Source organism: Protopterus annectens, chromosome 6.part1, assembly GCF_019279795.1.
Source record: "Protopterus annectens isolate FY-2018-M chromosome 6.part1, PAN1.0, whole genome shotgun sequence".
Taxonomy (NCBI): Eukaryota; Metazoa; Chordata; order Ceratodontiformes; family Protopteridae; genus Protopterus; species Protopterus annectens.
Genome location: NC_056738.1, coordinates 330,325,221 through 330,349,747, shown reverse-complemented (window position 1 = coordinate 330,349,747; position 24,527 = coordinate 330,325,221). Strand labels below are relative to the sequence as shown.

Here is a 24,527-nt window from a genome sequence, read left to right as displayed (position 1 = left end):
TCTGGCCAACAGTTTGCCCTTGGCAGGGTATGGAAGTGAAACTTATAGCCTTGTGACACTGTCTAGGACCCATTTGTCCTGGGTTGTAATGTGCCAATTTTGAGAAAAAAGTTCTAGTTTTCCGGTGCTGCCAGAAGATAAGTGCTTCGCACAGGAAGGGGGGGGGGGGGGGAGTCATTGGGACGGTTTCCTGTATGGCTGTGATTTATCTTCTCCATTTTTGGAGGTAGAAGCACCCCATTGTTTAGACCTGTACGAACCTTGGGGCTGGGATCTGCCTCTAGGGTGTCTGGATCTGCCCCTTTTTGGCCTGACACACTGGAAAGGACCAATTCTTTGTAGGCCAGTGTCTGCTAAATCTTGGAGGTTGTACCTGTAAGAAATCCTTGACCGTTTGCATAGATTTAGCTTTGTCCTCCATTTTCTTTAACACCTCTTCTGCCTTAACACCAAACAAGGTGGTATGCTGTAATGGAGCATCTAATAATTTTGCTTTGACATGATCAGGCAGACTTTGTTCCTTTAACCAAGCATGCCTCCTAATGACAGAACCCGTAACAGCAGCCCTGTAGGAGGCCTCCAGAGAATCAAAACCACATTGCAAAGTATGCTTTCCAACTTGTTCAGCTGCATGCAATAAATTCTGCATGTCTGTTTTCTGCACATTCAGAATTTATCAACATTTTCTGTTTAAGCAGTGACATGATATATATTGCTGATATTTGAGCATATGAAATTGGCAATTTAAAGCCCTTGTAGCCAAGGTAGCAGAAGTGTAAATCTTTTTTCCCCCCATCTATCCAAAGCCCTAGAATCTCTGTCAGAGGGGGTAGGGTTCTTTGCAGAGGAACCCTTGACCCCTTTGGGACCCTGAGAGAGAGTTTCTGGGTCTGCAGCAGGGTTTTTGAAAAGGAGTTTATGAGAATCAGGAACCCTGTAGTATCTATCTGGCTTAACAGGAGCTGGAGGTAAGGAATCAGGAGTCAGACTAGACTCTGAAAACACAATCTACAATGTCTAACACAGGTGGAATAGCTAGGGGCCTGTGTTGTGGTAGTAAAAGAAATTCTCAGAGCCTTTTCTTAGATTCTGAAAAATCTTGCCTCTCCCAGTGGAAATGCTCCCTCATGGTATGCAAGGTTTCCCCAAAGGAGTGGTCCTCAGGAGGAGAGGCTGAAGGGATAGATTCTTCAGCATCAGAATCCTCATAGGGAGGAAGGGAGTATTCCTGATCAGAAGAGGAATCAAATGAAATGGAAACCTGATCTGAAGATTCATGGTCCGTCTCTTGCCTAGGCCTCTTATCAGGAGGGGGATGAGAACCCCCTGATCAAAGTAATAAAGTCTTTGGCCATTTTGAGCATCTGTTTTTTGGGCATGGAGGCCTGTCCATGAGGTTGTTGTACTTATTTCTTTGTCATTAAAGGTGCTTTAGTCTTTGCCTTTGAAGCTGAAGTCGTTTTAATGTATAACTGCGTAGGTCTGAATACACCCTCAGAAGCTGATGCCTGCTCAGCGGCTCCGGACCCATCTGAGGGAATAGTCTCTCAGGGTCCAATACCTTGAGTTTCCAACGGCCTAGTCAGCTCCACGTGGGAGTCGGTAGCTGCCTGTGGCTCTAAAGTAGTGGGAGTCAGGGGCTGCGAAAGCACCTCACTGAGAACCGGCGAACAGGCAACTGACTTAGAAGCCTCGTCGTCAGTTTTGGACCTTGGTTGCTTGTCTTTCTTTACGTTTCTCGTGAACTCCGGTAGTCAGATAACTTATCCTATGACATTGTATAATTAAATCTTCAGCCAAAGTAACGAAAAGCAAAATTGTACAGACGCTTAATAGTGCGTTGATTAAATCTAGCACAAAACCGGCAACTAGCAACGTCGTGGTCAGGGCCTAGGCAAGGAATACAGTAAGAATGAAAGTCCTTATGAGGTATTTGCTTCCCACAAGAAATACAATTATTAACTTTTTCTGACATCGGTCTGGAGCAAGAAAAAAGTTTCCCTAACGGGGTACTTGGCTTTTAATGAAGACTTCGGATCTGAAATTCCAACATGAAAATCTCAGGAGTTGGCTGACCGGCACTTGCAAACTGCTTCTGCTTTGGGCACTGCGCGGCAAGAAAGACTAAAGAAAATGGCATCGGCTGCATCTTTTATACTCGACACCCTGACGTCAGGGAAGAGGCGACAGCAACCGACGCCGGACCAAGACTTTGGAATTCAGGCCGACTGAGAGCAACCTGCCAGCAGGATAACCCAAAAGTAATGACTGCAAGAGTGAAACACGAAGAACATCAGAGAAAACTTTTTTTAAACTTTAAAGATTAGAGATGCACTGGGGAGGAGGACACTGTAGCAAAAAAGCTAAGATGTAGAGATAAAAAAAATAAGGCATTTATCTAACAAAATTCTTCTTTAAAAGCAAAAGCTACTCCTGAGCACCAAAGTCCCACCAAACACGGATAGTGACAAACGAGACCTGGAGTAGCTCACCACTGTACAAGGGATTCAGAGTAGAGGAGGAGCCTGAAAGTACAGTTTTGTACCTACCATAAATGTAGATGTTAGAGTGCTAATACAGCTGCAGTCATAACAGATGGGTTCTCCTGCCGTCAGGCGGGTCCTCGGTCGGCCGAATTCCAAAGTCTAGGTCCGGCGTCGGTTGTCGTCGCTTCTTCCCTGACGTCAGTGCGACAGGGGTATAAAAGAACCAGCAGACGCCATGTTCTTCAGTTTTTCTTGCCCCAGATGTCAGGTGCCCCCAGAAGGAAGGCAATACATAAAATTATGAAGTAATGCAATATAATCAAAAAACAGTAGTTGCAAGCAAATACACCATAAAAGAATACCCCTAGAGGGGAAGGAGGGAGGGAAACCTGGACTGCAGCTGTATTAGCACTCGAACATCTACATTTATGGTAAGTACAAAACTGTACTATGTTCATCGTGCATACAACTGCAGTCATAACAGATGGGTAGAATCCCAAACCTAAGAAAGGGGTGGTAGGCACTAGGTGGAACTAGGAGGAGCCAAAATGCCCTGCAAGACTGCAGTGACAATGCCTGCTCTGGATTTGGAGTATAATGGTAGGTTGTAGTGTTTGGAGAAGGTATGCACAGAACTCCAAGTGGCTGCTTCCAAGATATCTTTGGTAGGAACCCCTCTGAGGAAGGCTGCAGAGGTGGCTGTGGCCCTGGTGGAGTGAGTTCTAATGCCTGTAGGAACAGTTTTGCCATGAAAGGAATAGCAAAAGCGTATGCAGTGGGCTATCCATTTTGAGATCGTCTGCTTGGAAATTGGCTTTCCTGGAGCTCCTACCGCATAGGCCACAAAGAGCGGTTCTGATTTTCTGAAAGGCTTTGTTCTGTCCAAATAATAACGCAGTTGCCTGTGGATGTCCAAGGAATGTAGTAATCTCTCCCCTTTGTTTTGAGGATTGGGATAAAAAGTAGGTAAATGTATGGCCTGATTTAAAGCTACCCTGGATACCACTTTAGGCATAAAGGAAGGGTTGGTTCATAATGAAACTCTGTCCTGATGGAAGATGAGAAAAGGCTGGACAGCCATGAGGGCCTGTAGTTCTGAAACTCTACGAGCTGAAGTGATAGCCAGAAGGAAAGCTGTTTTCCAGGACAAATATTGCAAATCTGATGAAGCAGCAAGCTCAAAAGAAGCAAAATCAGTTTTTCCAGAATGAAATTTAGATCCCAAGCAGGTATTGGTTGTTTCCTTGGAGGTCTTAAATTCTTAGCCCCTCTGAGGAACTGTCTTACAAGAGGATGAGAGAATAAAGGAGGATCAGTGTTGTATTCTGCAGAAATGGCTGAGGCATGGATTTTGATGGAGGAGAACGAAAGTCCACTGCTTAGTAGTTCAGCCAAATATTGTAGTATTTGAGGTAAATTCAGTGTTCCAGGGTTCTGGCCCTTTTTCTCATTCCAGACACAAAAACGTTTCCATTTTGCGGAGTAAGCTTTTCTAGTTGATGGCCTTCTGGCCTCCAAAATGACATCCTGCACCTCCTTGGAGAGTAGAGCCTGCTGTGATGGTAAGGAATCTTCCATGCGGCTAGATTTACTGTTTTTAGCTGACTGTGAAGAGTTTTGAAGCTGTGCTGAGTCAGAAGAGGCATTAGAGGCAGGGTCCATGAAGGGGAATGAGTCAGGCTCCTCAGGAGTGGGTACCAGTGTTGCCTTGGCCAGTCCGGAGCAATGAGAATCATCTTTGGTCTGTCTGCTCTGGTCTTCAATAGGACTTTGGACAGCAGAGGAAGAGGCGGAAAGGCATAAACTGTCATTGATGTCCAGCTGAAAGAGCGTCCACTCTCCAGGTCTTTGGGTGGAAGGTCCTCGAGCAGAATTTTGTCAATTGATGATTTTTGTGGGAGGCAAAGAGATCTATGTCTGGTCTTCCCCATTCTTGGATTATTTCTGTAAAAACTTTTGGATGCAACATCCATTCGTGTGGATCTGTCATATTCCTGCTTAGGTTGCCTGCCAGCGTGTTTTCTTTGCCTGGCAAGTACTGTGCTTGTAGTTCCATTTGTAAGTCCATGGCCATGTTCCAAAGTGATATGGCCAGTCTGCAAAGGGGATAGGAATGTGTTCCTCCCTGCTTGTTTATGTACCACATAACTGTGGTGTTGTCCGTTCTTATCAGTAGTTGACCTGGTTGTAGAAGGTCCTTGAAAGCTATAATAGCATTTATTACTGCTAGCATTTCTTTTTGATTGATGTGAAGGTGCTTTCCTTTTTGGGACCATTTGCCCTGAATGCACCGGTCTGTCATGTGCGCCCCCCCCCAGGCGTAGTCCGAGGTGTCTGTTGTGATGACTTGATTTGCTTGAGGCTTGCTGAATGGGAGACCTGTGTTTGCTTGACATGCTTGAGCCCACCACAGAAATTCCTTTTGCAGACATGGAAGTAGTGGTATTATTGTTTCCAAACTGTGGCTGTGTTGAGACCATATGTTTTTTAGGTACCGTTGTAGTTTTCTCATATGCAGCTTTGCACATGGGATTAGCAAGGTGCAGGATGCCATAAATCCCAGAGCCTGCAGGATTTTCCTTGCAGTCAGCCTGGTGCAATTTGCCATTGTTTTGAAGTATTGATTTAGTTGCCCCTGCTTCTCTGGCGTGAGGTAGGCCATCTGGGTGTTTGTGTCCAAATTGGCACCCAGGAAAATTATATTTCGAGAGGGTATTAGCCTCGATTTCTCTTTGTTGACTGTGTATCCCAGAGAGTTTAATAACATTAACATAAGCCAGATGTTTCAGAAGAATGTGCTGGCTGTCCGCTTGGATCAGGCAGTCGTCCAAATAAGGGTATATTTGTATCCCTTGAAGTCTGCAGTAGGCAATTACTGATGCCAGGCATTTCGTGAATACTCTGGGCGCAGCAGATAAGCCAAAGGGCAATGCAGAGAATTGATAATGGGTTGAACCTGCAAGAAATCTGAGGTATCTTCTGCAATTTTGTCTGATTGGGACATGCAGGTATGCCTCCTTGAGGTCCAATGTTACCAGCCAAGACTCCTTGCCCAGCATGGGAAGAAGTTGCTGTAGAGTGAGCATCTTGAATTTTGGTACGAGTAGGAATGTGTTTAGGGTGGAAAGATCCAAAATAGGTCTCCAATCTTTTCCTTTCCTTGGCACCAGAAATAGCCTGGAATAAAAACCTTGACCTTGTTCGTGTGTAGGTACCTCTTGAATAGCTTTCATGTTTATAAGATCTGAAATTTGCTTTTGTGCCTCTGCCCTTTGATTGTGTGGCAGTTTTGGCATGCCTCTCATTTTTGGAAGGGTATGAAAATGGAATTTGTAGCCTCTGTTTATAATGTCCAGGATCCATTTGTCCTTTGTGACAACATGCCAATTTTTGAGAATAGTGCCAGCTTTCCTCCTAAGGGGCTGCCATTTGAGACCTGGTTGGCCTGCAAAGGGGAAAGTCATTGGGTTTGCTTTCTGAAAGATTGTGAGTTGTCCTCACCACCTCTTGGTGTAGGAGCTTGCCATTGTCTGCCTCTGTACGATCCTTGTGGTTGTCCTCTGCCCCTCGGGCGCCTGTATCTGCCTCTTTGGGGTCTGTCCGTGGCAGGAAAAGACCAGTTTTTGGAAGGCCAATTTCTACTAAAACGAGGAGGTTGAACCTGCAGAAATTCTTTCACAGTTTGCATTGACTTAGCTTTTTCCTCCATTTTTCGTAATACTTCCTCAGCATTTGCCCCAAATAGTACATCCTTTTGAAGAGGGGCGTCTAGTAATTTAGCTTTGACATGATCAGGCAAAGTTTGTTCCTTGAGCCAAGCATGCCTGCGTATGACTGAGCCTGTAACAGCAGCTCTACATGAGGCCTCTAGAGCATCAAAACCACATTGTAAGGTATGTTTACCCACTTGTTCTGCACTATGCGTCAAATCCTGCAACTCCAAGTCTGGTTGTTCAGGTTGTGACATTTTACTTTTCAATTGAGATAACAGAAACTGTTGGTATTTTAGCATATGAAACTGGCAGTTTAAGGCCCTCATGGTTAAGGTAGCCGAGGTATATACCTTTTTTCCCCACCTTTCTAAGGATCTGGAATCTCTCTCGGAAGGCAATGGATTTTTGGCAATGGAAGCCTTAACTCCCTTGGGTCCCTGTGAGATGGTTTCTGGGTCAGCAGCATGGCTTTTGTAAAGAAATTGGTGTGAGTCAGGAACCCTGTAGTACCTGTCAGGCTTAACTGGAGCTGGAGGTAGAGAGTCCGGGTTAAGACAGGCCTCCGAGTAAACATCATCTAGGATGTCCAAGACAGGAGGTATAGCCAGAGGCCTGTGCTGGGGTAACAAAAGAAATTCCCTGAGCCTTTTCTTGGAATCTGAATAATCCTGGCCTTCCCAGTGGAAGTGTTCCCTTAAGGTATGCAAAGTTTCCCCAGATGAGAAATCCTCAGGGGGGGGATACAGAAGGAATGGACTCCTCTGCATCAGAGTCTTCAAAAGGGGAGTAAGCCTGTTCCTGATCAGAGTGTTCTGAAATAATGGATCCCTGATCAGAGGAGGGGGAATCTTCCTCCACTCTGGGCCTTTTGTCTGGAGGTGGCTGAGAACCTCTGATTAGAGTAATTAAATCCTCAGCCATTTTAAGCATCTGTCTCTTAAGCATGGGGCCTGGAGATGGGCCCTGTGTAACTGGTCTCTTAGGGTGCATGGTTGCTTTAGACTTGGTGAAAGCCTTGATGGAGAAAGAAGAGGAAGGTCTGAAGACACCTTGAGTGGAGGTGGACCTGTCCACATTCTGTGTTTCAACACCAAGAGTGGCTTCGGTATCTGTAGTTGGTGTGTGGGCCGAGGAGCCTGCGTCCTCGGGTACAGGAGACACCGCCAAAGACGTGTCGTCAGTAGTCAGGGGCTGCGTAGGCGCCTCACTGAGAACCGGACCACGTGTAGTCGGCCTTGGCGTGGTGTCGGTAGAGGCCGTGGACCTCGAGTGTCAGTCCTTGTCTTTGCGTTTTTTAGACAAAACCGGTGTCGGGGTATCCGACGACATGGTATAGTTAAAAGTTTTCCCAAAAAAATGCTGGGCGAACTCCGCCCAACGCTTAATAGTGCATTTGTTGAATGTAGCACAACAGTGACAGACCGAGACGTCGTGGTATGGGCCTAAACAAGGTATACAGAGGGAACGGAAATCCTTAGGCGGTATTTGCTTCCCACAAGAAATACAGTTATTAACTTTGTCTGACATTGGTCTGAGGCAAGAAAAGTTTCCCCAACGGGGTACTTAGCTTTTAAGAAGACTTCGGTTTTCCAAATTTTTCGTAATCTCAGGAGCTGGCCGACCGGCACTTGCGAACTGCTTCTGCTTCGGGCACCGCGCGGCAAGAAAGACTGAAGAACATGGCGTCGGCTGGTTCTTTTATACCCCTGTCGCACTGACGTCAGGGAAGAGGCGACGACAACCGACGCCGGACCTAGACTTTGGAATTCGGCCGACCGAGGACCCGCCTGATGGCAGGAGAACCCATCTGTTATGACTGCAGCTGTATGCACGATGAACATCATTGGCTCCAAAGCTGGAGGATGGCACAGGTTGGATCTGAAATCAGATCAGAGACACATATGTTGAGGAATGGATGGAAAAGACATCAGATCAAGACAGTACAAGTAATATTCCCATTAAATAATATTGACAGAGTAAGTGTCACACAAGACTACTAGGAATCATAATTGGTCAATACCTAAAATATGGCTACCACACAAATTAGGTCAATATAATATACAAACTGTGGAATGTTTTATAAAAGTGAAATCTTATCTATTGAAATCCATAACTCAAGCTTGCCTACTACCTACCCTACTATATGCACCCCCAATCTCATCAACATTAAAAATATAAAACATAAATTAGAGGGTCTACTTGATATGGCCGAAATTTCAAAATGTCGACTTTCATATGGCCGAGACCATATGATTGACATTTGAAATCTCGACCGTACAAGTAAAACACAACTTACCTTAATGCTGCTAGCAGGGGGGCGAAGCCCCCCTGCACTCCCCCCCCCCCGTGGAGGGCTCCACCCCCCCCCCAACTTAAATATACCAACTCCGAGATTGCATTACAGTGCGGAAGTGGAAATCTCCATTCCGCACTGTAGCATGATGCCTGTTCCCTATGGTCGACATTTCAAATGTTGATCGTATGGTCTCGGCCATATGAATGTCGACATTTTGAAATTGGTTTCAATTGGTCGCCTCACAGCAAGAGGTTTTCCGGTTCGATTCTCAGCTGGGGTGCCTTCTGTGTGGTGTTGGCATGTTCTCCGAGTTCGCGTGGGTTTCTTCCGGGTACTTCGGTTTCCTCCCACATTCTAAAGACATGCTTCTGGAGCATTTCTCCCCGGGCCTCCACTGAAAACAGGATCTGTGGAACCTAGTTGGACTTTCCCGGTCAACAAAATGTTAAATAAATAAAATTAAATTAGAAGGGGACCCAAATTAGAGCACCTAACAGAAAACATCACTGTATAGTATGGTTACAGCTTCAGAATAGATTGACAACTCAATTAAAATTGTTTATAACCCAAATATCCTTCACTTACAAATCTTCACTATATGTATAAATCAAAAAAACATTTAGTTCACAGAATAAAGCTATAGCTGTTGGGTTACTCTTATATGTCAATACTGTACTCGGTTAATGTAGGCAAAATATGGAGCACCATACTCAAAGATATGCAATGTAAGCCAAAACTTAAAACTTGTTTTTTTAGCAAAATAACATATAATAAATGGAAGTGGACATGTTCACATATTACATAAATCTGCTGGATGAAATTAATGCACATTTCACCTTCAATATGTAACATGAGAATTTTCACCCCCAATCCATGCCACAATTCTTTATAAACAGAGGACTACTTACTTCCTTATCATTCTCTTGATTTATATCACTATATTTCTGCCATGCTTAAACATTGCTTCTTTTTCATAAAATCTCTTTAGAATTATCTCTATTCTACCATGTTTCTTTACAGTCTATTCCTTTTACTAGTACCATATCCACAGTTTCTTTCTTGTATCTCAAAAGTCTTTTCACTTGCATTAACTTGAATTAGATAAGGTTAAACTAGATTGCAACGTTTTGTATGTTACTAGTTAGTAACTGCCTTTGCAAAATTAATGTACTTGGCTTTCAGTGAAATGTTATACCATTTCTTAACTATATGAAGTATTATGTAAGAACTTACCATAACCTTAGATGTCCTTTTCTATATGTTGCTGTATTCATGACATCAGGAAGTTTGCCTCTGGTGAACTCTCGCATGTCGGCCGTTATACAAAAGTTAAATGCTACCGCTAGGGTGCGCGTGATGTCCCATGCCTTTCTAGGACATCGGTCATAAATGGACGTCTGGTATAAAGCAGACGTCGGCACACACCACTTTAGAACTGAATGCCGCCAGAATCAGTGACTACGTAGTGGTTACTCCAGGAAACTGGAATCAGGCAAATGTGAGGGGGAAGGCTGGATGGGAAGCTATACTATAGCCATTGATGAGGGAAAGGCAGTCCATACAGCCTACCTCGATCTGGCGAAGGCCTTTGATACAATACCCCACTCGGGTATCATTGAAAAACTCATCAGCTTAAATGTTAACCCATACATCACAAGATGGGTTGCAAACTGGCTGAGTGACAGAACCCACAGGGTCAGAGTTGCTGGCGCCATGTCAGACTCAAAGCCTGTCACAAGTGGTGTACCACAGGGCTCAGTCCTGGGCCCACTCTTGTTTGGCATCTACTTTTCCGAAGTACAAGCAAACACAGGAGGGTTATGGCTGACAAAGTTTGCAGATGACTGCAAACTGGGCCACAGTAGAAAACACATCTGACACAGATATCCTTCAGAAGGGTCTCACAGAAACGGATAACTGGTGCCAGAGCCATGGCCTAAAGTTAAATGCCAAAAATGCATAGTCATACCCTTCGGGAAAAACAAGGTTACCCCTAGCTACCAAATAGGTGGCAATCCACTGAGTACAGAAGAAGTTATCAGGGACCTGGGGACCCAGGTTGATAGTAGTCTGTCATTCGACACCCATGTAGCTAAAGTAGTTAGGAAGACCTTCTACATTGCCCACCTTATCATGAAGGGATTCTCATCTAGATCAAGGGAGGTCATAGTCTCCCTATACTCATCACTCATCAGACCAATGATTGAGTACAATGCCCCATTCGGAATGTATCTGACCCGACACTTGCAGCAGCTGGAGAGGCCACAAAAGTTCCTCACCAAAAGGATAAAGGGTCTCAAACATCTGTCCTATGCTGCCCGACTGAAAGAACTCCAGCTCTATTCAGTCGCTACCGCTTGCTCAGAGGTGACCTTTGCCTAACATACAAGGCCATGTCAAACCCAGATTTGATGAATATGCTTCACCTCAAAAATCTAGATCTGTCAGAGCCACAAGGGCGGAGACTTAAACCTCGACACGGCTATTAATAGGACGTGCTGGAGGGATAGATTCATCACCCAAAGACTCCCTATGCTGTGGAATAAAATCCCGGTATATGTGAGGCAGAGCACCTCGCTGGCCTTGTTCAAGAGAAATCTTGACCAATGGATGGGAGATCGCAGATATACCCCAGGGATTACCTCAGTGTCACTGCTCAACAGAGGCACAGCAAAATAATGGGTATAGTTCCCCATACTAAAGGGGTGGCGTAAGCCACAAAACTATGGGCTAGGCTTGTAAATGCCCTCGGGCAGATAGCCTAGTATGAACCTATGAACCTATACAGCAGCATATAGAAGAGGAGGACATCTAAGGTTATGGTAAGTTCTTATACAACACTATGTCCTTTGACTCAAATGCTGCTGTATTCATGACATCAAGGAGAGTGCAAAAGCTCCAGTCCTAATGAAGAGGAGGTGAACCAGAAGTGGTTTCCACAAACCGATGGAGGATGGCTCTGGAAAATCCTGCCCTAGCATTAGAGACCATATCCAGTTTGTAGTGTCTGGTGAATGTGTGAACTAAGGACCAAGTAGCTGCCTCTAGGACAGCAACTGTGTCCAATCCTTTAAGGAAAGCCCCTGAGGAGGACACTGCCCTGGTTGAGTGTGCCCTAACTGGAGCTGGGAATGACTTACCATGGTTGGTGTAGCAAAAGGAAATGCTTTTTTGACAGCCAAGAGGATATAGTTTGCTAGGAAACAGGTTGACCCAGGGCTGTAGGGTGATCAGAGATGAACAGCCAGTCAGACTTTCAGAAGGATTTGGATTTAGCCAGATGAAACCTGAGCTGTCTGTGTACATCTAGGGAGTGCAGTATCCTCTCTGCTCAGTTCTGTGGAGAGGGGAAAAAGGTTGGCAGGTTGACAGTTTGATTTAGGGACAGGTCATTTAACACTATGGGCATGAATGTGGAGTTAGTACGCAAACATACCCTGTCCTTGTGGACAACAGTGAATGGGGGGGGGGGGGGTATGCCACAATGGCCTGGAGTTCAGAGATCCTTCTGGCAGAGGTTATGGCCACCAAGAGTATTGTCTTCCAGGTGCAGTGTTGGAGGGAACAGTTTTTGGCTGGTTCAAACGGTGGTAGTGTCAATTTTTCTAAGACAAAATTAAGGTCCCAAGGAGGCAGAATGGGCTTCCTTGGTGGCCTGAGGTTTAGTGTCCCTCTCAAGAAGAGTTTGACCACTAATCTAGATGCTAAAGGTGGTAACCATGGGCAAGCAAGCTGAGATAGCAGACTGGTGGATTTTAATTGAGTATGATCGTCTGGATTTCATAAGGTCACACAGGCAGGACAAGAGCACTGGGAGCTCTGCCAACAGTGGCTGTAGGTTGTTTTTCTGACACCATAAGGAAAATATCTTCCATTTTGAAATGTAAGATTTTCTAGTAGTTGGTTTTCTGTCCTCCTGTAGAACCCGGATCACATCCTCTGTATATAGGTGTCTGAAGGGAATAAACGTCCTATCACCCACAATGTGAGGTTCAGTTTGGGCATTTGAGGGTGTGTGTGTGTGTTCTTTTGTCCTGTGCGAGCAGGTCCATTCTCTGGGGTAACTTGTGGTGATTGCCCTTGGCTAGGTGAAATAGTAAGGGGAACCAATACTGCCTTGGCCAGTAGGGAGTCACCAGCAAGATTTGACACTGTTCCTTCTAAATTTTCAGGACGACTCTGAATGAGAGGGAAGGGGGGAATGCATATGCGTACATCCCTTTCCAAGAGATTGATAGAGCGTCCACCTCCCAAGCCTCTGGATGAGGTGCCTTGGAGCAGGAGGTCAAGAGCTGTCTGCTCATGGGGGAGGCGAAGAGGTCCACATTCAGAATACTCCATCGATGGATTTGGTCCAGAAATACTTCCCTGTTCAGCAACCATTCGTGAGACAGGGTCATGATCCTGCTTAAGGAATCTGCCATCAAATTGTCTGTGGAGGGGATATATACTGCTCGGAAAAGGATATGTTTCTCTAGTGCTATTTCCCAACCCTGCAGTGCTAGTCTGCACAGGAGGTAGTACATTGTCCACCCCGTATGTTGATGTACCACCTCAGGGTGCATGGGAGTAGTTGACCTTTGAAAATATCCAAAGCTAGAATCGAGGCTCATTTCCTTGATATTGATGCAATCTTTTTGTTGAGTGGGGGTTCATGCGCTCCTCACTCCCCAATGTCTTAGGATTGCCCCCCAGCCTGTGTCTGAAACATCTATGAAGAGGTCTTGGTTTGGGGGTGTAGGCTGTTGAGGCAAGGCCAGGATTTCACTGAATCTGGGAAATCCACCACTTCAGTTCCTTGGACAGGCAAGGAAGTATGGGGATCATGAACTCTAGAGGATGTAGGTGCTGTTTTCAGATACCACAGAAACTTTCTCATGTGTATCCTTGCTAGGGGGACCATGGGGATAATAGAGGCCAGTAATCCTAAGATCCTGAGGAATTCCCTGGCTGAGATGGTTTTGAGGGGAAGGATTCCATGGAAGAAAGCTGAGGGTCACAATTTTTTTCTGGTGGCAGGCAAGCCGTCATTTCCCTAGTCAGAATCAGACACCCTAGAAACAACTGCTCCAGACAGGGTGTGTCAGGGAGTATTTTTTGTGGTTTATGGTGAATCCCATACCTGTAAGGAGGGAGATGGTGAACTGCAGGTGTTGCAAGGCCATGGAACTTGAAGTAGCCTGGATAAGGATGTTGTCTAGATAGGGAAAAAAGCTGTATTCCCTTCATCCTGGCGAAAGCCATGACTGGGGCCAGACATTTTGTAAATACTCTTGGGGCTGTAGAAAGACCAAAGGGCAATGCACAAAACTGACAGTGTACAGAATCCACTGAGAAGCGTAGGTACTTTTTGAATAGTGAATGGATGGGGATGTGCAAGTAGGCATCCTTAGGAATGCCTAAGGTAGAATGAGTGGAAGAAGTGTAGGGAGAGCATCCTGAAGGAGGGGACTCTGAGGAAGGTGTTGAGGTGGGATAGGTTCCAAGACGGGCCTGCAGGGGCCTTCTTTCCTGTGGACCAGTAACATTCTTGAGTAAAATCCCTTTCCTCTTGCAGGGGGGGGGGTCCTCGAATGACTTCTTGTGCAAGAAGCTCCTGCAGGATTGGAGGGAAAAGTGGGATTTGGTCTCTGGGCAGGGGAGGGATGCCTTTGGGAGAGGGTCTGGTCTCCCAGGTCATGAAGTATCCCTGTTTTACGACAGCTGGGACTCAGGAGTCCTGGGTAACCTGCTTCCAAGTGGGAAGGGGAGGGAGAGGCACATGGAAAGAGGGGTGTCTGGGTGGGAGGGCCTAGTAGTCACAGACTACCAGGCTTTCCTTGAAAGGACTGTTTAGAGGGTGGAGTAGAAGAGAGCGCCCTGAAAGAGTGCTGCTTCCTGTGGTCCTACCTAGGTTTAGCTTGCATTCTCTTGGCTGGGGACCTAACAAAAGACGTTTTAGCTGCGTAGTTTCTCTGGAAGCGTGGAACTGGGGAAACAAAGATGTGTCTCAATTCCTGCAGTTCCTTGCCTTTGGTCTGGAGGGTCTTAAAGATTTCAGCAGCAGCTGACCCAAACAGGTTTGTGTTATCCAGGGGTGCATCTAGGAGCTTGGATTTGATGTCATCAAGGAGGGGTTGCAATCTTAATCAGGAGTACTTCCTGATGACCGATCCAGAGGTAGGAGCCCTTGTAGATGCTTCTACAGCATCGTAACTACACTTGGAGTGTTTGGTCACTTGTGTGGAGGAGTTTAGGAGAGAGGAAATCTTGGATTTAGCAGATGAGTTAGGGAGCTCTCAGTTGCTTGACATCTTCCAAGAGAGCCAAGTAATACTTGGCCATGTGCCACTGGTAGTTGACTGCTCTTAGTGCTAGGGTGGCAGATGTAGAAGCTTTCTTTCCCAGACGTTCCATCATTCTGTTCTCTATCAGAGGGCAGAAGAAAGGTGGATGGTAGTAACTTAGATAAACTCTCTCAACTAGCCATCAATCCAAACGTCACCAGATGGGTAAGCAAACTGGCTCACTGATAGAACCCAAGTAGTCAAAATAGGGGAAGCCAACTCAAGCAGTAGACCTGTAACAAGCGGAGTACCCCAGGGTTCGGTCTTGGGGCCTCTGTTACTTGGGATCTACTTTTCTGAGGTGCATGCCAAAACTAGTGGGCTGTGGCTGACCAAGTTTGCAGATGACTACAAGCTGGGTGCCGTCATCAATTCCCCTAGTGATGTGGACATTCTCCAAGAGAGTCTCACTCAGACAAATGACTGGTGCCAGAAACATGGCCTCAAGCTGAATATCAGAAAATGCATCATCCCCTTTGGGGAGAGTGACGTCCCCACAAATTATCACAACACTGTCCTAAGCACTCAGTCGTGAGGGATTTGGGCACCCAGGTTGATAGCAACCTGATTTTTTGACCACCATGTTGCTACTGTGGTATGGAAAGCCTTCTACATTGCCCACTTTATAAGTAAGGGTATCTCATCCAGGGACAAGGAAGCCATAACATCTCTGTATCCTTCCCTTATAAGGCCCATTGAGTACAACGCACCTTTCGGCATGTATCCTGCAAAGCACATGCAACAGCTGAAGAGACCATAGAGGTTCCTCACCAGGAGAATCCAGGGCCTCAAACATCTACCATACACAGATATGCTAAAAGCCCTATTCTTCTACTCAGTTTCATACAGATTCCTCAGAGGTGACCTCTGTCTGGCACAGAAGGTGATCACAGACCCCACCTTGATGGGACTTGCTGCATAACCGCAAGTCAAGCTCCAATCGGGTAATCCGCAAGCACGGCCTCAACCTGGTCTGTGAAATCAATGAGACTTGTTGGTGGGACAGGTGTGTCCCAGAGACTTCCTCATCTATGGAATATACTCCCTCTCCACATCAAGCAGAGTACGTCTTTACCCCTTTTTAAGCGCAACCTGGATAACTGGATGGGAAACAGAACACACCCCTGGGATTCCACCCATGTCCCTGCTGGACAGGGGCATTGGATGCTGATTTGTCTAAACATGGGCTAAACTCTTGGCTAGGCTTATAAGGGCCTCAGGGCAAAAAGCCCAGTAACCTTCTATGATCCTATGAACCTATGAACTTAAGATGTTTTGTCAATGGTCACAGAAATTACTGCAGGGTCTGCAGAAGGGGCTTTATACAGGAAGGTTGCCTCCTTGGGCAACTTATGGAATCTGTCTAGACGCTTGGGTGCTGCTGGCTGAGAGACTGTTTTTAGAAGCAGCCAACAAGGATCCAGAAAAGCAGGGTGTGTACTGGTGGCACAGGAGGAGGGCTGGGAGACTCCAGTTGTAGGAGCTCATAGCATCTCTTTTGGGTCTCAGTGACCTGACTGCTGTCCCATTTGAAAAGATTTTGCATTTTGGTGAAAGTCTTCCCAAAGGTGAGGTCCTCACCAGTGAAGTCAGTGCCGCTGGACTCCTCCTCTTGTTAGGCATATCCCAGAGGAGAAGCGATCTGAGAAGAGTAGGTGAGGGATACATCAGATGAATCCTTCTGTGGAAGTGTTGTCCAGAGCAGGCCCCTTAGGGGTAGTGGGCGTGGGGGCCTGTGCAGGCATCAGGCCCTGACCAAGGCCAGAAAGGCACTGAGCAGGCTTTGGGTGAAGGCCTGCCAATCCGGAGGCTGTTCAACTGGTGAACCAAGCAGAGGCTGAGAAATATGTTTAATTTTCTGTTTCCTCTTCTTATGGGTGCCTGGGGGAGAGGATTCAGAAATGTAGTGGTGGGTTGGAGGGATGGACGCCGGCAGACACTCCATTACATCAGAGACTATATCCTCACTACAATTTGGGAGATGCCACGTGGGCCCTTGGACATAAGCCTCGGTTCCCCCTCAGCGACCAAATCAGATGCCTGAGATTCCCTCCAGGACGTGAACTCGAGCAAAGGAGAGATTTCCTCCGGGCCTTATCCCAAGGAAGCTCTGAGAATTCTGGCTCGGACACCGGACCTTCACTAGCCTCAAGAGCAACGGCTGGAGTGGAGGGCGCAGCAATCTGTTCAGGCCTACTCTTTTTGGCCTTCTTGACTGGGGATTCGTCTGAGGGTTCGGACATCAGATCCATCCTAGAAGCTAGACATTTGAGTCTCTGATTTTCAAGGTATAGTTACAAGGCTGCGAGACGGCTTCTGAGGGTGCTGGGGACAAAGACCTGACAAATACTACAGGTGCTATGGTTGTGTTCACGGCCTAGGTAGAATAGGCAAAGCTCACGTGAATCGTTATGTGGAATTTGCCTTCCACACCTACATTTGCCCTTCCTACCTGACATGTAACCCAAAACAGTAGCAAGTAAACAGAAAACCCCTAAGGGGTACTTATCTGAAGTCAGAAGAAGAAAATGCTTCTACTGGCAATGTAATGACCCAGAGCTGGCATTCACACAAGTGGCAGTGAAGTTCTGGAGAGGTGTGTGCTGATGTCCACTTTATACCAGACATCCGTTTACGACAGACATCCGAGAGAGGTGCGGATCACCACACTCACCCTAGTGGTAGCATTTAACTTTTGTATAATGGCCGGACATGCGAGAGTTCAGCAGAGCCAAACTCCCTAACGTCATGAATACAGCGGCATATGAATAGAAGGACATTAGTATGGTATGCTAAACACATACCACATGATCCTTCTCTGTTTGGTGGAGCTTTTCTAACCAGGGCTGAAAATGGGCTTTTGTTCAAATGGACTATCCCAGTTGACATACATTTGCTTGTCAAGTGTTTTGACAAGCTGCCTAGTGCAATACGCAGAATAAATACTTCAGTTTGCTGCACATTTCAGAGATAAAAAATTATCCGAATGCCAAATAACCAATCCATGTTTAAATGATTTAAAAACAATTTACTTTGCGTGTGAATTCAAAGAACATCTAACTTATTGGGGCTATGATCAGTGATATAACTATAATCCTTCGTGATATATAGAGCTGGGTTATGTTCTCAAACAGAAATTATACTTAATGGTGATGGCATCTGTCGTGGATAAATTCTGGGGTCTGTGTACTACAGGGGCAGGGTCCTTTCTACAGGACTGAGCAATTTATTTTACAGTTACAAAACACCTAATTTAATATACGTAAAGCTATACTTAAAACTAAGGAAATCAAATTAGCAAGTATTCTGTGTGCAGCAAGAAGGTGCACTCAAACTCATGCTTTTTTTTTTTGAGCGGGGGATGTTCAAGTTGGACATCTGACAGACTTCTGGGAAAACAGTAAACAAAAGAAGCACTTCTTGCTGACTCCACCACATATGAGGAGCAGAGATAATTTTCAAATAAATTCACTCAACTTTTGCCATGTGTGTGTTGACATAGGCTAAAATATATTTGCAAGACATGCTCATTGCCAAGTGCAAAACTCTTGTGCATAAAGCTCACTATAAGCAGACTTGCATGGAAGTGCTTACATAAGAATCTATCTTGACTCTAACAAGGGTGTACATTTACTTGCATGTAAGTTTACCATCTACATTTTATGGGTGCACAGACGGAAAACAATTGGTCACTTTCACAATAATGGATATAGGGATTGCCCCACTAAAAAGGTACAATAAAACATTTTGGATATGTGAAAAACTCTCTCAAAGCAACTGTCTGCCAAGCCAACTGTCTGGAAGAAACTCTACACCCACTCCACTAACATGCTGCAAGTACATACATTAGTACACAAACTAAAAAAGAAAGAATTTACACACTACACTATGCTGCAGCAGAAAAATCTTCATGATCAATGGACTCTTAAATATTATAGAAACTGCATAAAGTTACAAGCTGTTCAGAACATCCTACAGTCAAAATGTCAGACACCCTTGATTTAAACTGCAAATTTAAAAGTAAAGCTACAAAATAACTTACTTTTGGGACCATTCAAAGTTCATTCCAGACTGCAATGAAAAAGCCTGGATCATCTCTTGTTGCGTGGCAGATAATGTTGGGACAGGGCTACTGGAAGGTGTTGGCGCTGGAGAAACAAATGCTTTACGAATTTCTCCTGATGTTGCACTGCGTACACAAAGGTGATCATTTACAATGCAAAGCCTATTAAGAAAAAAAGGCAACATGAAGTCCTTTGAAGGGAAGCTTTTTAGAAACCTAACAAAACCTACATAAAAATTAAGGACATTTGGTGGAAAAAAAATTTAATCAGAAACTGTAAAGGGGAACAAAGAGCTGCAATAACACTGGGCTCTTTCTGAGACAAAACAAAGAAAGCCAGCAAATGTGGGCTGTAAATACTAATTTATTAGTTATACATCCAAAAGAGCTTCAATTGAAAATAACAGACCGGTTTCGGCTTGGATTTTACCTAGCCTTCCTCAGTGTCCAGTAGACACTGAGGAAGGCTAGGTAAAATCCAAGTCGAAACCGGTCTGTTATATTCAATTGAAGCTCTTTTGGGTGTAATACTAATAAATTAGTATTTACAGCCCACAGTTGCTGGCTTTCTTTGCTTTGTTTCAAGGTTGGTTTAGCCATGCAACAGTTTCTGTGCAGGGGAAGGAAATTTGGATGCGTATACTCTTTTTGAAACACCAACAATTAATGGCAAAATGTGCAACCACCACCATTAAACAATACAAAGAAAAATGCGACTATGATACCAAAACAGAATTATTGATCAAAACCCAACATAAATACTAACAAAAAGCACGGGAAAACAATGGTTTTAATTATTGTACATAAATCTAAAAGACAAAGGACTACTCAAACCGGCTGGAGAAATTCATAGCAGAAACACTAAATCAAATAAAATTTTAATGAGTTAGCAATTTCATCTTTTTCTGCACTGACGGACACTTTACAGTAATTACACTAAAGATACCAAGCAGTTAAATCACATCACAAAAAAAAAAAAACTCAATTAAAAAATTCAACAAACAACACAAATGTATTTTCCAGAAGATGTCACGGGTGGGGACAGAGAGGACCTGTTTGACTATTTTGAATACAAGTGGCAACTGGTACTTAATGTTTGCAGATTCTCAGGGTTTACATTCTAGTGTTAATTTTAAATGCCGGAACAGTTTCTGTTTAAAGAATATTAACTTATTCACAGATTCTCTTGTATTTAATAGTTGAATTTTTGAAGCAGCTCTAGAAAGTACAGTTGTGTACACTTAACATAAATGTAGATATTCGAGTGTATTCACTGTTGCAGTCATTACATTTGGGTAATCCTGCTGGCAGGTTGCCCTCAGTCGTCCTGAATTCCTAAGTCTTGGGTCCTGCATCAGTTGCTGTCGCCCCTTCCCTGATGTCAGGGGTATAAAAGATGCAGCCAATGCCATTTTCTTCATTTTTTTTTGCCCCAGATGTCAAGTGCCCCCTAAACGGGTAGGCAGAATTTATAAATATATAAAAATACATGCACCAATATAAACTTTACCTTCATCTACAAGCAAATACACCACATAGGTCGTATAAATTAGAGAAGGAAAGAAGTTCCAGCAGAAAAAAGGGGGATGGCGGGTGGGTAACCTGGACTGCAACAGTGAATACACTCGAACATCTACATTTATGGTAAGTGTACACAACTGTACTATGTTCTTCGTGTTTCACTGTTGCAGTCATTACATTTGGGTAGAGTCCCAAAACTATGGTTGGGAGGCTGGAGCTAAACAGCATTAGGAGCGGCTATAAGGCCCTGCAGAACTGCAGTGGCAAAGCCTGCCCTGGATTTAGAGTAGAGTGGCAGACGATAGTGCTTTGTAAAGGTGTGCAGTGAACTCCAAATAGCAGCCTCTAAAATGTCTTTGGTTGGTACTCCCCTGAGGAAGGCTGCTGAAGTGGCTGCAGCTCTGGTTGAATGTGGCCTAATGCCCTTAGGCACTGGCTTGCCATGCTGTGAATAGCAGAAACGAATGCAGTGGCCTATCCACTTTGAAACAGTCTGCTTTGAGATAGCCTTTCCTTGTGATCCTGCAGCATATGCCACTAGTAATTGCTCTGTCTTCCTGAAAACTTGGGTTCTGTCCAATGAGAATCTAAGCTGTCTGTATACGCCTAAAGAATGCAGAATTCTCTCCCCCTTGTTCTGTGGATTTGGATAAAAAGTTGGCAGATGAATAGTTTGGTTAAGAGCCACAGTGGACACCACCTTAGGCATAAATGTTGCGTTTGTCCTCGGAGAAACCCTGTTTGGATAAAAAAGTGATAAAAGGTTCCACAGCCATGAGTGCCTGCAGCTCTGAAACTCATCTTGCAGAAGTTATTACTAGGAGCAGAGCTGGTTTCCAAGATAAAAACTTTATATCAGCAGTAGCAGCTGGCTCAAAAGGAGGCAGGGTGAGTTTTTCCAAGACGCAGTTGAGGTCCCATGCAGGTATTGGTGATCTCCTTGGAGGCCTCACATTTTTGGCTCCTCTGAGGTACTGCCTTAGCAAAGGATGAGAAAAGATTGGTGGCTCTGTATTGTAATGAGCCGAAATGGCAGAGGCATGAATTTTAATTGATGAAAAAGATAGGCCTTTGTCCAGCATCTCAGTTAGGTATTGCAAAATCTGAAGAATATTTGGTACAGCCGTTATCAGTTCCTTGTGCCTGGTTCCAAGCACAGAATCTCTTCCATTTTCCAGCATAAGATTTTCTAGTACTAGGCCTTCTGGCTTCCAAAATGACATCCATCACAGCTTTACTGAGAGGTATGTTTTGTATGACTACATTATCCGCCATGCTGTCAGGTTTAAGGTCCTGAGTTGGCTGTGCAGGATCTGATTGTTTTGCTGGGACAGTATTTGAGGTAAGGTCCAAGCTGGGCATTGAGACAAGTTCCTTAGGATTAGATACCAGTACTGGTAGGGCCAGTCTGGGGCAATCAGTATCATCTCTGGCTTCTCCTGTCTGACCTTTAGGAGGAGAGGCAGTGGCGGAAAGTCATATACTGATAGGTTTTTCCAGCTGAAAGATAGGGCGTCCACTTTCCATGCTTGTCTGTTATAAGTCCTTGTGCAGAATCTTTTTAGTTGGTAATTGTGAGGGGAGGCAAATAGATCTAAGTCTGGGCATCCCCATTTCCTTGTTATCATGTTGAAGACTTGTGGATCCAGCTGCCACTCATGGGGATCCATGAGGTTTCTGCTTAGTTCATCTGCCAGAGTATTTTCCTTTCCTGGCAGGAATTGTGCCTGCATATGCACTTGGTAAGTCAATGCTGTGTCCCACAAAGTCATGGCTAGTCTGCAAAGGGGGTAAGAATGTGTGCCCCTCCTGCTTGTTTATATACCACATGACTGTGCTGTTGTCTATCAGTAATTGCCCCGAATGAAGTAGGTCCTTGAAGGCTGTCGGGGCATTTTGAACAGCTAGCATCTCTTTTTGCTTGATATGTAGATGCATTTGGTTTGAGGACCATGTGCCCTGAATGCATCTTCCTGCCATGTGGGCCCCCCAGGCACAATCTGATGCATCCGTTGTTAGCGTCTGCCTGGCTGGGGGTAATGTGAATGGCTGTCCCTTGTTTTGGTGACAAGCCTTCGCCCACCATCGAAACTCCTGTTGCAGGCAGGGGATGAGAGTAATCATTGTTTCCAGGCTGTGGCAATGTTGAGTCCAAACACATTTTAGGTACCACTGAAGTTTCCTCACATGCAGTCTTGCATATGGAATTAGTAGGATGCATGATGCCATGAAGCCCAAAGCCTGCAGAATTTTTCTTGCAGATAACTGGGCCTTTGTTGCCAACATTTTGAAATAGGTAGTCATTTGCCTTTGTCTGGCGTGAGATAAGCCATCTGGGCAGTTGTATTTAAGCTTGCACCCAGGAATATTCTCTTGAGAGGGTACTAGTTTTGATTTCTTTTCGTTGACTGTGTACCCTAGGCATGTTAGAAGTCTTTTCACAAACGCCAGATGTTGTAGAAGAATGTCCTTGTTCTCTGCTTGAATTAAACAGTCGTCCAATTAAGGATATATTTGTATTCCTCTTTGCCTGCAGAATGCAATTACTGGTGCCAGGCACTTTGTAAAGACCCTGGGCGCAGTAGATAAGCCAAAGGGCAGTGCAGAGAATTAGTAATGCATTGTGCCAGCCTTGAATCTGAGGTATCTTCTGCATGACTGTCTGATTGGGACATGCAGATATGCCTCTTTTAGGTCAAATGTTACAAGCCCTGCATGGCAGAAGCTGCTGCAAAGTCAACATTTTGAATTTTGGTATATCCAGGAATTTGTTCAGAATAGATAGGTCCAGTATTGGTCTCCAGGCTTTGTCCTTTCTGGTTACCAAGAACAGTCTTGAGTAGAACCTTTGTCCTTGCTCTTGCTCTGGTACTTGTTGAATGGCCCCCCATGGCCATGAGGGATGAGACTTGTTTTTGTGCCTCTGCCCACTGATTTTCTGGCAGATCTGGCCAACCGTTTGCCTTTGGCAGGGGTATGGAAATGGAACTTGTAGCCTTGTGACAATATATTTAGAACCCACTTGTCCTGGGTTATAATGTGCCAATTTTGAGAAAAAGTGCTAATTTTCCCCCGAAAGGTGCTGCCAGGAGATAAGTGCTTGGTGCAGGCAGGGAAAAGTCATTGGGACTGTTTCCTGTATGGTTGTTACTTGTCTTCTCCAACTTTGGAGGTAGAAGCACCCCATTGCTTTGACCTGTATGAACCTTGTGCCTGGGATCTGCCTCTAGGGCGTCTGGATCTGCCCCTTTGAGGTCTGTCTGACTCAGGAAAGGATCAATTCTTTGTAGGCCAGTGTGTACTAAACCTAGGTGGCTGTACTTGTAAAAAAATCTTTGACAGTTTGCATAGATTTAGCTTTGTCCTCCATTTTCTTTAACACCTCTTCTGCCTTAACACCAAACTAAGTATCATGCTGTAAAGGTGCATCTAATAATTTAACTTTGACATGATCAGGCAGATTTTGTTCCTTTAACCAAGCATGTCTCCTAATTACAGAACCCATAACTGCGGCCCTGCAGGAGGCCTCCAAAGAATCAAAACCACATTGCAAAGTATGCTTTCCTACCTGTTCAGCTGCATGCAATAAAGCCTGCATTTCCTTGTTTTCTGCACATTCAGAGTTTAACAACATTTTCTGTTTAAGCAATGCCATGACATGTTGCTGATATTTGAGCATATGAAACTGACAGTTTAAGGCCCTTATAGCCAATGCAGCAGATGTGTAAACCTTTTTCCCCATCTATCCAGTGCCCTAGAATCTCTGTCAGAGGGGGTAGGGTTTTTTGCAGCGGAAGCCTTAACTCCTTTGGGACCTTGTGAAATAGTTTCTGGGTCTGCAGCAGGGTTTTTAAAAAGGAATTTATGAGAGTCAGGAACCCTGTAGTATCTGTCTGGCTTAACAGGAGCTGGAGGTAAGGAGTCAAGGGTCAGACTAGACTTCGAAAACACATCTACAATGTCTAACACAGGTGGAATGGTTAGAGGCCTGTGTTGAGGCAGTAAAAGGAAGTCCCTGAGCCTCTTTTTAGATTCTGAAAAACCTTGGCTCTCCCAGTGGAAATGCTCCCTCATGGTGTGCAAGGTTTCCCCAAAAGAATAGTCCTCTGGAGAAGCTGAATG

At 44.9% G+C, this 24,527-nt stretch overlaps 1 protein-coding gene across 1 annotated transcript in view; it reads right to left on the bottom strand.

Moving 5' to 3' along the window:
- Positions 1-24,527, bottom strand: part of NXF1 (nuclear RNA export factor 1) — a 1,877,750-nt gene that overhangs the window by 99,783 nt on the left and 1,753,440 nt on the right. The window contains exon 17 of the mRNA XM_044075370.1: positions 18,864-19,046. Coding sequence (XP_043931305.1) covers positions 18,864-19,046 — 183 coding nt within the window. The remainder of the gene's footprint in view (positions 1-18,863; positions 19,047-24,527) is intronic.